The sequence below is a fragment of the Apteryx mantelli genome, chromosome 26, assembly GCF_036417845.1.
Source record: "Apteryx mantelli isolate bAptMan1 chromosome 26, bAptMan1.hap1, whole genome shotgun sequence".
NCBI lineage: Eukaryota > Metazoa > Chordata > Aves > Apterygiformes > Apterygidae > Apteryx > Apteryx mantelli.
Window position 1 is genome coordinate 5839277 of NC_090003.1, and position 12817 is coordinate 5852093.

At 44.1% G+C, this 12817-nt stretch overlaps 1 protein-coding gene across 1 annotated transcript in view; it reads left to right on the forward strand.

The window, feature by feature from the left end:
* The window catches only part of PIK3CD (phosphatidylinositol-4,5-bisphosphate 3-kinase catalytic subunit delta), a 61126-nt gene that overhangs the window by 43617 nt on the left and 4692 nt on the right, over positions 1 to 12817 (forward strand). The window contains exons 9-23 of the mRNA XM_013960545.2: positions 319 to 415; positions 835 to 965; positions 1899 to 1958; positions 2178 to 2345; positions 3256 to 3377; positions 3527 to 3670; positions 4536 to 4635; positions 5534 to 5712; positions 5919 to 6028; positions 6718 to 6796; positions 7724 to 7891; positions 8687 to 8810; positions 10499 to 10644; positions 11677 to 11809; positions 12365 to 12764. Of these exons, the coding sequence (XP_013815999.1) occupies positions 319 to 415; positions 835 to 965; positions 1899 to 1958; positions 2178 to 2345; positions 3256 to 3377; positions 3527 to 3670; positions 4536 to 4635; positions 5534 to 5712; positions 5919 to 6028; positions 6718 to 6796; positions 7724 to 7891; positions 8687 to 8810; positions 10499 to 10644; positions 11677 to 11809; positions 12365 to 12502 (1899 nt within the window). The 3' untranslated portion in view covers positions 12503 to 12764. The remainder of the gene's footprint in view (positions 1 to 318; positions 416 to 834; positions 966 to 1898; positions 1959 to 2177; positions 2346 to 3255; positions 3378 to 3526; positions 3671 to 4535; positions 4636 to 5533; positions 5713 to 5918; positions 6029 to 6717; positions 6797 to 7723; positions 7892 to 8686; positions 8811 to 10498; positions 10645 to 11676; positions 11810 to 12364; positions 12765 to 12817) is intronic.

Genomic DNA, 12817 nt, shown 5'->3' on the forward strand with positions numbered 1-12817 from the left:
GACATATTTTTGGGGAGATTTTGGTGCCATTCAGCACTACAGAAAAGAGTCCAGCTTCTGGTAAGTATCTGAATTTTATGCCATCTTGTATTCTGATTTTAGGTGGACTTAGAAGGTAGTCAGTCAGACATGGCCAGTACCTGGGGTGGTGTAACTTTTACAGCAACTCTTTGTCGTGAGGGGGTGACTACCTACTCTTGAATGTGAGGTTACCTGCCTACAGCATTCTGCACAGGGGTTTGCTTTGCATGGGTTAATTCCTCTTCATCCAGCTTTTGCAATCACAGCACCCAACCACCTTCTTTCTTTGCCTTGCAGGACTGCCCAATTGCCTGGGTGAATGTCATGCTTTTTGACTATAAGGACCAGCTGAAAACAGGAGAGTGCTGCTTGCACATGTGGTCCTCCTTTCCGGGTATGTCAGGAGCTAGAGCTACTGTATTGTTCTGTCTTTAATCCTCGCCACAAAGATGGGATGTGTCTTGTGTTCTGTACTGCTGTCCAGTAGGTGGTAGCAGGGGCCAGAGTAGCTCAGCTCAGAATAATAGTGTTACAGTAACACTGTGCTAACAGTTCTACTACAATTACTGCTCTATATTGCAATGGCACGTAGAGCCCTGCCAAGATGAAGGCCTTATTTGGCTTGGCATTGCACACATGGCATAAGAGGTAGCTGCTCTCCTAAAGATATTGCATATTCTTGGGTTGTGATGCCAGGAAAATGAAGTGATCTGCTTAGGCCAGTGACAGAGCTGGAAGCAGTTCTGTGCCCTGCTTTCTGTGCCAAATCTTCAGAATATTAGGGTTTATGGGTTTATGTACTTTGCTTTTCAGATGAGAAAGGGGAACTTCTGAACCCCATGGGTACAGTACAGTGCAACCCCAACACAGAAAGTGCAGCAGCCTTGGTCATCTGTTTCCCCAGCATTGCATCGCATCCTGTATATTACCCATCATTTGAACAGGTATGGGACACAGATGCTTTTCAGGGAGATACAGAAATCTCCCTAGCTTTGCTGGGTGCAGGAGCATACAGCACCACTGTGTCTTGGGCAGCCATTGGCAAGGGATCAGGTGCAAACAAATTTGACGAATGGGTATTTTTAACTGAAAACTTGTCTCTTTCTCTTAATCTAATACACCTTTGGGCAAATAATTTTTCAAGTGTGAACTACCAAGGTAAAGCTACTCTCATCTGTGAGCTTTTGTTTACACATAGGTTTAACCAAGCTGCCTTTAAACTGCAGGCAGCATTATTGGGCTCAATAGGAAGAGGAATAGGGGGAAATGAGTGTAACGAGACAGCTTCCTCCCTTTTGGCATAGAGTGCTAGCATGCCGCGTGGTACGGGATTTTTCCATCTGTCACTGAGACTGGCCAAACATTAAAAGAAGAAGAAATGTGCCTGTTTCAGGAAGGGAAGGAGCTCTGCTCTGCCAGGGACATACACGCCCGCTCTCCTGTGATGCATGTTCTGGCTCGGAAGCTTTAACAGATTGTGCCAGTGTTCAAGGTGGCTTGGGCAGTACTGTCCGTTTGGCAAATGTATATCAGTTCCAAGAACCTGGAATGGCTTGTGTTAGCCTGGACTTCAGTGACCAGAGCCTCCTTTCACTGGCCGTATGAGTGTGCAGACGTGCCCTTCTCAAGGGGAGGACTCGTCCCTTGATTCTCAGTACCACTGGGGAAGAGGCCCATGGGCAGCTAGGTTACACCTCAGAGCAGAGGGGTCCCTGTGAGCACATTATCTACACCTGGGCTATCAGAGAGGTATGACTCCCTTCTCCAGAGGTGGCAAGGGACTGGTCTCTTAATGCAGCATAAACACCTGAGGCGATGATGAGCTAGGATACAGAGGAAATGAGGAGCCTTTCTCAGACTCTGTATTTGTGTACCAGCTGCTGGAGTTGGGGAGAAATGGAGAACAACCCCGCACTGCACTGGAAGACCCTGAGGAGGTGAGTCTCTGGCATCAACAGTTCTGCAGCTGGCTATGTGCAAGCCTGGTTTCTTAGATCAAGTCATATGTTGCCATCTTACCCCCAACCAGCTTTTTTCATCAAACTGGGCCATGCAACCTTGTGGCCCCAGTCCTACAGTGTCTCCTTGGGCTGAGCAAGCCCTCTGGGTTGAGACTAAGCCCTGTGTATGCTCTTTCCTGCGATTTCCATGAGCAGAAACTGCAACTGAAGGAGATACTGGAGCGGAGGAGCCACACTGAGCTCTATGAGCATGAGAAAGACCTAGTCTGGAAGATGAGGTATGATATCCGTGACCAGTACCCACAAGCTTTGGCAAAGCTCCTTATCATCACCAAATGGAACAAGCATGAAGATGTTGCCCAGGTGAGGATGCTGGGGCAGGAGAAAGCAAGAAGTCTCAGTGCTGCCAGGAGGGGTTGGCAGCCAGTCCCCCCCCATTTGACAGGTTGTGCATGTATATGTCCCTGTGCTGTGTCTGAGAGGCCAGCCTAGCAGGGGATGCTTGGCCCTGTCCCTGCATAGGCAGTGAGGGCAGTAAGGTTTGGTGCTGGCATCGCTGAAGCTGAGGAGGATTTTCTGTTCTCTCCCAGTCCCTGTGAATGGTGCTGTGTACTGAGTAGTACCCCGATGCCTTAGTGGAGTTGAGGTTTGGCTGTTACGAGCTCTGTCTGGCTCTGTGTGCTGTCCCACACTCAACCCTCTGACCAGCAAGGGAGTGTTTAGAAAGGAGGAAATTGAAGGCAAGAAGAAATCAGCTAAATTCACAGCAAAAAATGGATCTGGACTGGATATTCTTAACTAATAGTGAGATACCAGCACAGACTACCTGAGGGATAGGGTCAGTGGATTTCTTCCACTGAGATTGTTAGATGTCAGATAGGGATGGTCTCTGTGCTGTTCATCCCTCCTTACCTCAAGAGCTTTAATAGGACCTTCTAAAGGTCCCTGTCCAGCCTACATTGTTATGCTGAAGAATGAGGCTTTCCCCAAAGAGCTTGTTCCACTCACTGTTCGCACCACAGCGGATGTAACCCTGCCATGCAATGGGGGGATGACCTCTCCTGTCAACCGCTCTAGAAAGTTTAGACTGATGGGTTTTGACCTGGCATCTGCAAACTGGCCCTGTAAGATCTATAAATAGCAACTAAGAAGAGTGAGAAGTTTTTCTTTTCTAAGGGGTCTGCTCTTCCCTCACTAGAATTTTAGGGGCATATAGATTTTTGACCATTGTCTTAAAAACCTGGTTCCTTCCCCCCCACCTCTCCCTTTACAGATGATTTCCCTGCTTCAGAGCTGGCCAGAGCTGCCTGTCCTGAATGCCTTGGAGCTGCTGGATTTTAGCTTCCCTGACCGTTATGTTGGCTCTTTTGCTATCAACTCATTAAAGAAGCTGACGTAAGTGTTCACAAAGGGCATGGGGAGCTCCTTTCTATTTACATTTAGGGCTCCTGAAGGGGACTGTGGACAAGACTGGCAGTCTTTTCTGTGTTTTTTTCCAAGTACCTTGTTGTAATAAAGATGATTTTTTTCCTTTCTGTCCCCAGAGATGGTGAATTGTTCCAATACCTGCTACAACTTGTCCAGGTGCTCAAGTATGAATCCTACTTAGACTGTGAATTAACCAAGTTCCTACTGGACAGGGCATTATCCAACCGCAAGATAGGCCACTTCCTATTCTGGCATCTAAGGTAAGGAGCAAATGTCTTAGGCTCTTTCTCTGTAATGAAGTGAAACCACCATTTGCTGGATTCTTGATTGCGCTGTGAAGTGAGACAACAAGCATGTGAGTGCATGCGGGGGGGGGGTGTGGATGCTGGTGTAACTATTTAAAGCCTGTTGGCTCTCTTTTACCAAGTATCTTTCACTGAAGCATTGGTGGGATTTCCTTGCTGTGATTATCAAAATCCAGGAAATGTCAAATCTGGCCTCAACTGAAAATGACTATAAAAATGGCATCACTATGTCCCCATTGGTCATTCAGCAGACGTGAACTGCTGCTTTTTCCTTGGGAAACTGATTGATTATTATTTCAGAAAGGCAAAAAAAAAAACTTTTTTTTTTTTTTTTGGCAGGAGTAGAGGTCTGTTGTTTTCAGTGTGTGTGTGTATGTGTGTGTATATATGTGTGTGTGTGTATAAATATATATAAATATACATATAGAGAGATAAATATAAATATATATATATTATGTGTGTGTGTATATGTGTGTGTATGTATATATATATATATATGCACGCCTGCTGAAATTGAAATTTACTTTGGATGTTCATGGCCACCTGCCAGTTCTGAATCATAGTCTCTGAACTGTCCTTGCTCCTTGAGTAATTTTTCAAAGGCATAGTTAGTAATTTAGTCATCCAAAAAGCTTTGTCATCAGTTCAAGCAATGGATTTTTCTACAGCACCTTCTGGGGTGGGTGTTTTCTTTCTCCAATACATAGAAGGAATCTAAACAGCAAAGTTAATTTTCCCACAGCGCATGCTGGCATGAATGGGAAAATTAGTCACTCACTGCAGTGAGTCAGGTTTGCTTTAACCTCCCGCCTTTCTCTAGGTCAGAAATGCATGTCCCTGCAGTCTCCTTGAGGTTTGGCCTGATCCTGGAGGCATATTGCAGAGGCAGCACCCACCACATGAAAGTGTTAATGAAACAGGTAAGAATTGCTTTTAGCCATAAGGTTGACTTCGCTCATGCTTGGAGCTGGATCTCAGTTATTAGCTTTTGCAACTTAATGTTAGTCAGTAATACCAAAAAAACCCTTGTAACTGCTATGTATATATTTTTTGGCATATCCTATTAAGAGACTGGAGTTTCCCTATCACATGTGACTTTGTTCATCTCTTACTCACTTGCACACAACCCAAACAACAAGATGTGTCTAGAATGGTTTGAAATGTTTGAAAACCAGTACTGTTACTAGATGAGTTGTAATAAGATATCATTTAGTAGGCACTGTTCACAACTGGCTGTCTGCTTCAGGGCAGTGCACTCTTTTCTTCAGTTGTCTTTTGGGGGGCAGGGAGTAATCCTGTTAATTACCCACTCTCTAAAAGTTTTCTGTTATTTATCAAGGATCGCTGTACCTACCTCAGAGGTGAGGGACACCTCCATCCATGAGGCCATATCTAAGATGTGCCCCCAAACCAGTGCTGCTTCTATTTTCAAGACTGAGTAGAGCTTTTGCATAACCAGAACTCCTCAACTGCACTGCAGGACAGGGGCAGTAGGGCTCCAAGGCAATGGGTTTCCTCACTTTTCTAGCCAGTACACTTCATTTTTCTCCTGTGGTGCTTGATAACCTGCATTACCTTGCAACATATTTTTTCTGCAGCAGAATCTGCATAGTTCATTATAGATTTCCTTTAAGCAGATACTAGATTTGTTTGGTTGCAAAGTACAAAATCTTTGCAAGAAGAAAAGGCAAGCGATACAACCAATGTTTACATTTCACAGTAGACTTTTAATAGTTTTTAACTTTCTGTTAAAACTTTAACTTTCTGCATTTCCTGTTTTGTTTGTTTAACACTCTTTCATTCCTCCCCTTTTTGCAGGGAGAAGCACTCAACAAGATGAAAGCTCTGAATGACTTCGTCAAAGCAAGTTCTCAGAAGGCCACGAAGCCTCAAACCAGGGAGATGATGCATGTGTGCATGAAGCAGGAAACTTACGTTGAAGCACTTTCCGACCTCCAGTCCCCCCTGAACCCCAACATTATCCTTACTGAAGTTTGGTAAGGAAGATAGCTGCATTTCCTCCTCAGTTGTGCCACAGGCTCTGTTCAGCAGAAGAGCCATGCTTCTGGTAACCCTGAGGCCCTCTTCCCTCATGGTGGTTACCTGTCCATCAGCATTTGTTGATGCTGTTCAATTTGCAGATTCCCTGGCCATTTTTTTTAATAGATGGAGACTCTGATAGTACTATTTTTGTTTTCTGTAGTGTGGAGCAGTGCACTTTTATGGACTCCAAGATGAAACCTTTATGGATTGTGTTTAATAATGAAGAGACAGATGGAGGTGGAGTGGGTATCATTTTTAAAAATGGAGATGGTAAGTCTTTGATAGAAATGTTATCAATCAGAGGTATCATCGTTTCAATATTTATTGTGGTGAATGGGCCTAAATATGGACCGTTAAGATGTGTACATGCAGAATGTCAGGGTGTCTGAATTTTTTTGTTGTTTGTTTGGGGGGTTTTTTGACAGTAATTGGGAGGTACAGTAAACTCTCTATACTTTACCTACTGCCCTCTTCAGTAAGAGGACACAGTAACCCCAATTACTTCTAGCTGGAGACCCTTGCCCAGTAAAAGGAACTGTGAAGGGAGGTCTGGAAGAGCTATTAAGTACAGCAAGTCCAAGCTTTTTCTAATGGACATGCATGTAGGATTGGCGTGGCTGCTGCTTGATCATGTGTCCAGCAGATGTTTTCTGATGTGCTACATTGACTGCTATGGGAACAGAGCCTTGGCAAAGTGAAATAACAGATACTTTAACCGAGACGTGATTATACTAATGGATGTATCTAGTATGGTGGCTTTACACTGTTACTGCCCTAGGAAAAAAACATTGCTCTGTGCTGATGTTCTTTATTAGTTAGACATAGTGAGAGACAAACATGGCCAAGGCCTCTTCCAGCAACCAGCTTCCTGGGCAGAACAAGCTGTCCTTGTAGGAGAACGAGAAGAGGGGAGAATGGGAGGCACTTACAACCCATTCTTCCTTTGCAATGGTGTGCAGATCTTCGTCAGGACATGCTCACGCTGCAGATGATACAGCTGATGGACATCCTGTGGAAGCAGGAGGGCCTGGACCTGAGGTGAGTTACAAGCATGCAGTTGTCATGCTGCAGTGATAGATCGTGTGGTGGGACCATTTTGCCTGCAAGCTTGTTTTGTTCCAGATAGGAAGAGACCCTCACTAACCAAATGTATCTAGTATTCTGTGAGCAGCTAGTCACATTTTATGGTATTGAGAGATAGAAATGCAATGAAAGGAGGAAGAAAGAGGTGGGATGTCATAGATGACTCCCAACTGAATGCACTGTGAAAGAGAGGAGATACAGTCAGTTTTATTCTCATCTCTGCAGCTGTTCCCAAGCAGCAAGGTTTGGGGAAGAATGAACAAAGTTATAATATTGTGTCAGTCCAGCAGCAGAAAGCAGAAACTGAGTAAGCAGGAGTTAGTGATGCTTGGTGTTACTGCATTTGAAGTTCAGGGCTAGTGCTAGAGATAGCGCTGCACAACTGTTAAGATATAGATAGCGCTGCACAACTATTAAGTTAGGATGTAAATAGTACTGGGCTTAGATCGGTCTCTTTTACCAATTTCCTATAAAGTGTCAGTTAGGCCCCGCACTAATAGTGACCAGCCTTCCAGGTGCTCTCATAGCTATCTGGGAAGAACGAATCAGTGCTTGACAGTTGGCTTAGTTTAAGCCTTCAGCTGGATTATACTGTACTCTGTCCTTTGTGCGCTGCCCTAAGTGCAAGCTTCCCTTAGCACCTTTGAAGCACAGGGAGCTGAAAGTACCTGGGCCCTCAGCAATACGGATCCTTCTGCTGGCTGAGCACACTGGAAAAACTGCAGTGTTTTCTTCGAGTCCAAATGTGAAACAGGCACAAAGGCCTCCTGCACTTTTCCCTAGCAATTTGCCCTTGATATAGCAGACAAGGGAAATCTTAAAAGTCAAGACGACCCACTTCTGGGCAAGATTTCAGTGCAAGGGTTTCTTTCATCTCTGCAGGATGACCCCTTATGGCTGCCTCTCCACAGGCGACAAGACTGGACTGATAGAAGTAGTCATGCATTCGGATACCATTGCCAACATCCAGCTGACCAAGAGCAACATGGTGGCCACTGCGGCCTTCAACAAAGATGCGCTGCTGAACTGGCTAAAATCCAAGAACCCAGGGTAGGTGGGCTTACCTTTTACTCAGTGCTGTTTTACTGCTTCCTTCCAGTGGAGACATTTCTTCTGTTTTGCTTAATTTTTCCCTTGTTATGCATATTTCCAAGCTGTCCAGCAATATCTGAACAAATATAGCAGCGTTATTTGCTTGCTTTTCCTCCTCTTCTTGCCTGACAAACTGGAAAACATCTTGTGGATCTGTATGGGTCTTGAAGAGAAATTGAGGCATCTGGGGTACTGTTTGCAAACTCTTTTGATCTTTGACAGCTTAAGGTAGCACTGTCCTCAGGCTGAATCTAACCCTTGGCCTTCCCATCAGTCCTGTTGCTTTCTCCAGAAATAAGCAGTCAGTGTTGTGGCAGCTGGAAATGGGGCAGAAGGGATTATGTGGGGTGAAAGAATAAAGCAGCACAACAGCTCTGCAGCTTGGCCTTTTACTGGGTACAACAACAATACATCAGTCCTACCCAGCTCAAACTTGGAGGGTCCCAACAGAAATCATTCTAGCAGCCCACTTAGTCTTTGGGTCTGGGAAAACCTAGAAATAAGCTGACACCAACCATTTTACTTGAGAGTGTGGACAGAGCCTTATCCAGACCTCTCTGATTATGGACAGTTGTTATTGCAGCTAGTTCTTGTAGTCCCTCTGGAGACAATACAGAAAGTAAATTCAGCCATGTAATTCTCTTACTGTAGGTCTGCATGGGGGAGGCTATACAGACAAGAACCTTCCCAGCAGTGAAGTATTGGAGCTCAAAGTAAAATTCCTTCTCAATCTCTTTTTCTTATTCTCTTCAGTGAAGCATTAGAACAAGCTATAGAGGAGTTCACTCTTTCTTGCGCTGGGTACTGCGTGGCAACGTATGTACTGGGAATAGGGGACCGGCACAGTGATAACATCATGATCCGGGAAACTGGCCAGGTATGGGGATCCACTGCTGCTCTTGAAGTATGGGAAGTGGGGCATGAATGCTACTTAGCAATGTACAGAGACATCCCAGTGCAGTCCTCCTGCTAAGGAAAGTACCTCTTACCTGCCAGCCAGGAGGCAGACTGGACAAATGTTCTCAATAGCTTTTGTCAGTGAGAGGGTATATAAAGTTCTATGATTTAAATACTACTCTTCTGCAAGTTCCACCGCCTACAGCTGCCAATGTAATCTCTTACCAGGCTGCTGTTAATACCCACTTTGAAATTTCAATGGAGCAATTCATACCTCTCAGACCTCAAATTATCTGCAGACTTAAGCAGATGCAAACTCAAGCGCTGCACTCACCAGTATGAAGACTTACTTGGCTTTAGCAGAATTACAAATTGCATTTAGGTGCTAGCTAAGATCCTCAGGTAATTACCCAAGCTGAAATTCTTATAGTCTTCCTCCTAGAAAAAGTATAGGGGTTTTTAAATGACTGCAAGTGATCAGCATGGTTTTAATTTCGCATTGATACATATACAGTATTAATTCCTTTACTTCTCTTTTCTGCAAGATCAGCTGCTAGAGTTTATATCTTCTCTTATGTTGTGTGAAAGACAAAGGGCAAAAGTAGGAAAAGGAAAATCCCTTTGCTAACAGGACATGTACCAAACCTAAGCTTTGTCAGTAGTATTCTGGTAAAGGAGGAAAGGTAAGGTACATTTCTTGTTGTGAATTCTCCAAAGCCTAAAACAACGCTGTGTTAGGCTGTGCAAGGTAAGTCTCCTTCAGGTCCAGTAGGTCTCTAGGTCAGCCAGTTCATACTTGTAAATTAGAAATTGACTGCTGATGTTTTGAGAATCATCTCTCTCGGATATGGGCAACTGCCTGTCTGCACTGTTTCTGTGTAGCATCCCGCTCCTCTACATCTTACTCCCCTAAAACATGTAGTCAGAGTCACAGAAACATGCTCAGCATGTGCTGAGCAGCAGCCCATATGTAGGATCGCCTGTTCTCATGATAGAAATGAAATGGTGGGCAGGGAGCCCGCAAAGCTACTTCTGCTGAGCAGGGGCCGCTCAGTTATTTGTCCGCTTGGGGGAGCTGATGCCCTGCAGTATACAGCATTGGTTTTGTTTATACTCTAGGGTTTAGAGCAGCTCTGCAAAATTGTCATCGTGTACAACAGTCAGGACATGATTCTCCTTCCCATCATTGCAGTAGTGACGAGACAGCTTTGCTCTGCTTGCTAACAAAAAAGAAAGCCTTACCTAAGCAAGTAATATTTTGTAACAACTTCAAAACAGGACATCTTATTTCCACACAGTCTGGGACTGCAAACTGCACTGGTGGAGTAGGACACCAGCCCATTTTAGTTCTTTCTGCTTCTACTAGTAGTGATACAATAAGGCTTCAGAAAAAACATAGAAATTTCTTCAGATATACCAAGTACTGAGGAGATAAGCACCATTTTTGTCCTAGCTAACACTCAAATTATGCTACAGAGGACTGTCAGTATCTTCGCAAGTAAACATTGCCTCTTTCCCCAAAGGAGTGACATAGGAAAGATTAATTTTCTCCCTCCCAAAATCCTATGGTTAGTGTCTTTCTGAATACAGTAACTCTGAAGAGAGATCAACTCTGATCAGCTACAAGTGGTACTATTCTGCTAACAGTTATTTCTTGCTTATTTCCAGCTCTTCCATATTGATTTTGGTCACTTTTTGGGGAACTTCAAGACCAAATTTGGTATTAATAGAGAACGAGTTCCTTTCATCTTAACCTATGACTTTGTGCATGTCATCCAGCAAGGGAAAACTAACAACAATGAGAAATTTGAAAGGTAAGTGTTAGCAGTTAAATTTGACTTAAGCTTTTCAAGCTCTTGAGTTTTCAGTAGTTACTTCCACCAAGTGACATGTAGCCTATAGCTGCCTGCAGAAGAGAATAACAATTCTGGAGTACAGAAGGCAGTACCAAAGAGAGAACAGAGAATGTAATTACGCAGGTAGGAAGCACTCGGGACATGGTATTCTTGCTTGTGGTACCAAGTTCCTTGGTAGTCTTGTTATCATTGCAGTTTCTTGCCTTTTGATGCTGAGTATTTGGGGTACAGAAGAGATCCTTACTACGCTCTAGATTCCCATTCCTATGCCATCAATAACTGGTAACCTACATCACTGAGAGACTCAGCTCAGCTCTCTGTAGCTCTCAGATACGAGTCTCCAGTCTTTACCATCTGAGACCATCTCTTGTCCAGTGATGGACAAGGGCTTCAGCCAGCAGGTGTAATATGGTAGTGTCCCCACTGCCACCCAAAGAACCTAACTGAGACAGAGGTAAATCTACACCGGTAGAGCACAGGTAGGCTCAAGCATGACCCCCTTCCCTTTGCCTAGATTAGACAGCTTTCTTGAACTGGCTATTTTTTCCAAAATCTCTTCATCAAGTGACTGTTTGTGAGGAGTCCAGCTGCTTACCTTGGAACTGAGGAATCTCCCTGTGCAGCAGAAGGCCTAAAAGGAGATACTGCAGCACTTGAATCCGTGAATGTTGTAGCCTGTGGTCCTTTGTGCACGTGCTCAGAAATAGTCAGGCTTGGGTTTGCAGCTGTGCAGATGCATCGCTGAACTAGATAATCCAATACAGTCAAGATGTTTCTAGCTCTTGCTAAACTGTATCACTGAGTGACTTAGAAACATTAGCTAGTCCATATGAATATATACATGAGGGAGAGCAAGTAAATGATTATTTACCTGTTAGAGAAGGTGTCATCAACACAGATAGCATGGTTCCGACTAATACCTAGTCTCGCTGTATAAAATAGTACAGCTTGCAGTCTCTGTTCCTTTGCCTCACCTTCCTTTCTGAACAGATTCAGGGGTTACTGTGAAAAAGCCTATATGATTCTGCGGCGCCATGGTCTTCTCTTCCTGCACTTGTTTGCACTGATGAAAGCTGCTGGCCTGCCAGAACTCAGCTGCTCTAAAGACATTCAGTATCTAAAGGTAAGAGAAGTAGAGCATGGATAGGGTTAAAACGTAATACCTCATCTTATAACTCAATGAGGAATAATAGTTCAGTGCAGAAGGCCATATTCTTTAAAGCAACTGAACTGCAAAAACCAGGAGCAGATGGCCAACACTCACGTGCAGGATGTCAGAAATGCCAGAGCCACCTGACTGGTGCTCAGGGAATAACTTCAGCAGATTCTTGAGCCCAAAGGCTGTAGGTACCTCGTAGAACCAGCTTGCAGAGAAGGAGACAGAGCTCCTCTTTGGTTGAGTATCATTGCCTTTTCCCAGCTGCCTCTTAAATTGTAAGAGCCTAGCCCTGTCCTCTTTTCTATGCTCCCAGCTTTAGAGTAGGATGCGTTTATCCGAATAAAAATAATTGTGCGACTACAGTTAACTATTTAAAACAATTCATGACTACTTGTTTTCTACTCAGTGTCCCTTTTGATAGACTAATTTCTTAGCAAGCAAGTATTTTAGTGGTTGAGCAGTTAACTGTTTAGTTGCACTTTCAGTGAGGCTGCACTGATTTCTGCCTCTTTCCTCCAGGATTCCCTAGCTCTAGCAAAAACAGATGAGGAGGCACTGAAGCACTTCAGACTAAAGTTTAATGAAGCCCTTCGAGAGAGCTGGAAAACCAAAGTGAACTGGCTGGCACACAACGTATCCAAAGATAACAGGCAGTAGTGTAACTGAGTCAGCCTGTGCACCTGCTCCAAGAGAATGTAGTACCACTTGCACTGAGTCCAGCAATTGTAGACAGGTTTCTAAAGACTGATGAATGTTGCCATGTTAAAGAAAGATCCCTCACCTGCATACCTAAAGATCAGACATTTCTGCATGACTGAAAATTGCTGGACTGTCATCAGCTGCATAATCGTGTCCGCTCTAGATCTCTGGGGCCGAAGGGGGAGACATAAGGCAATTAAATTACTGCATACAAAGAAAGGTAGGTAGATGTACTGAATCCTTAAGAACTTGTTAAACTTCAAATACATCCTT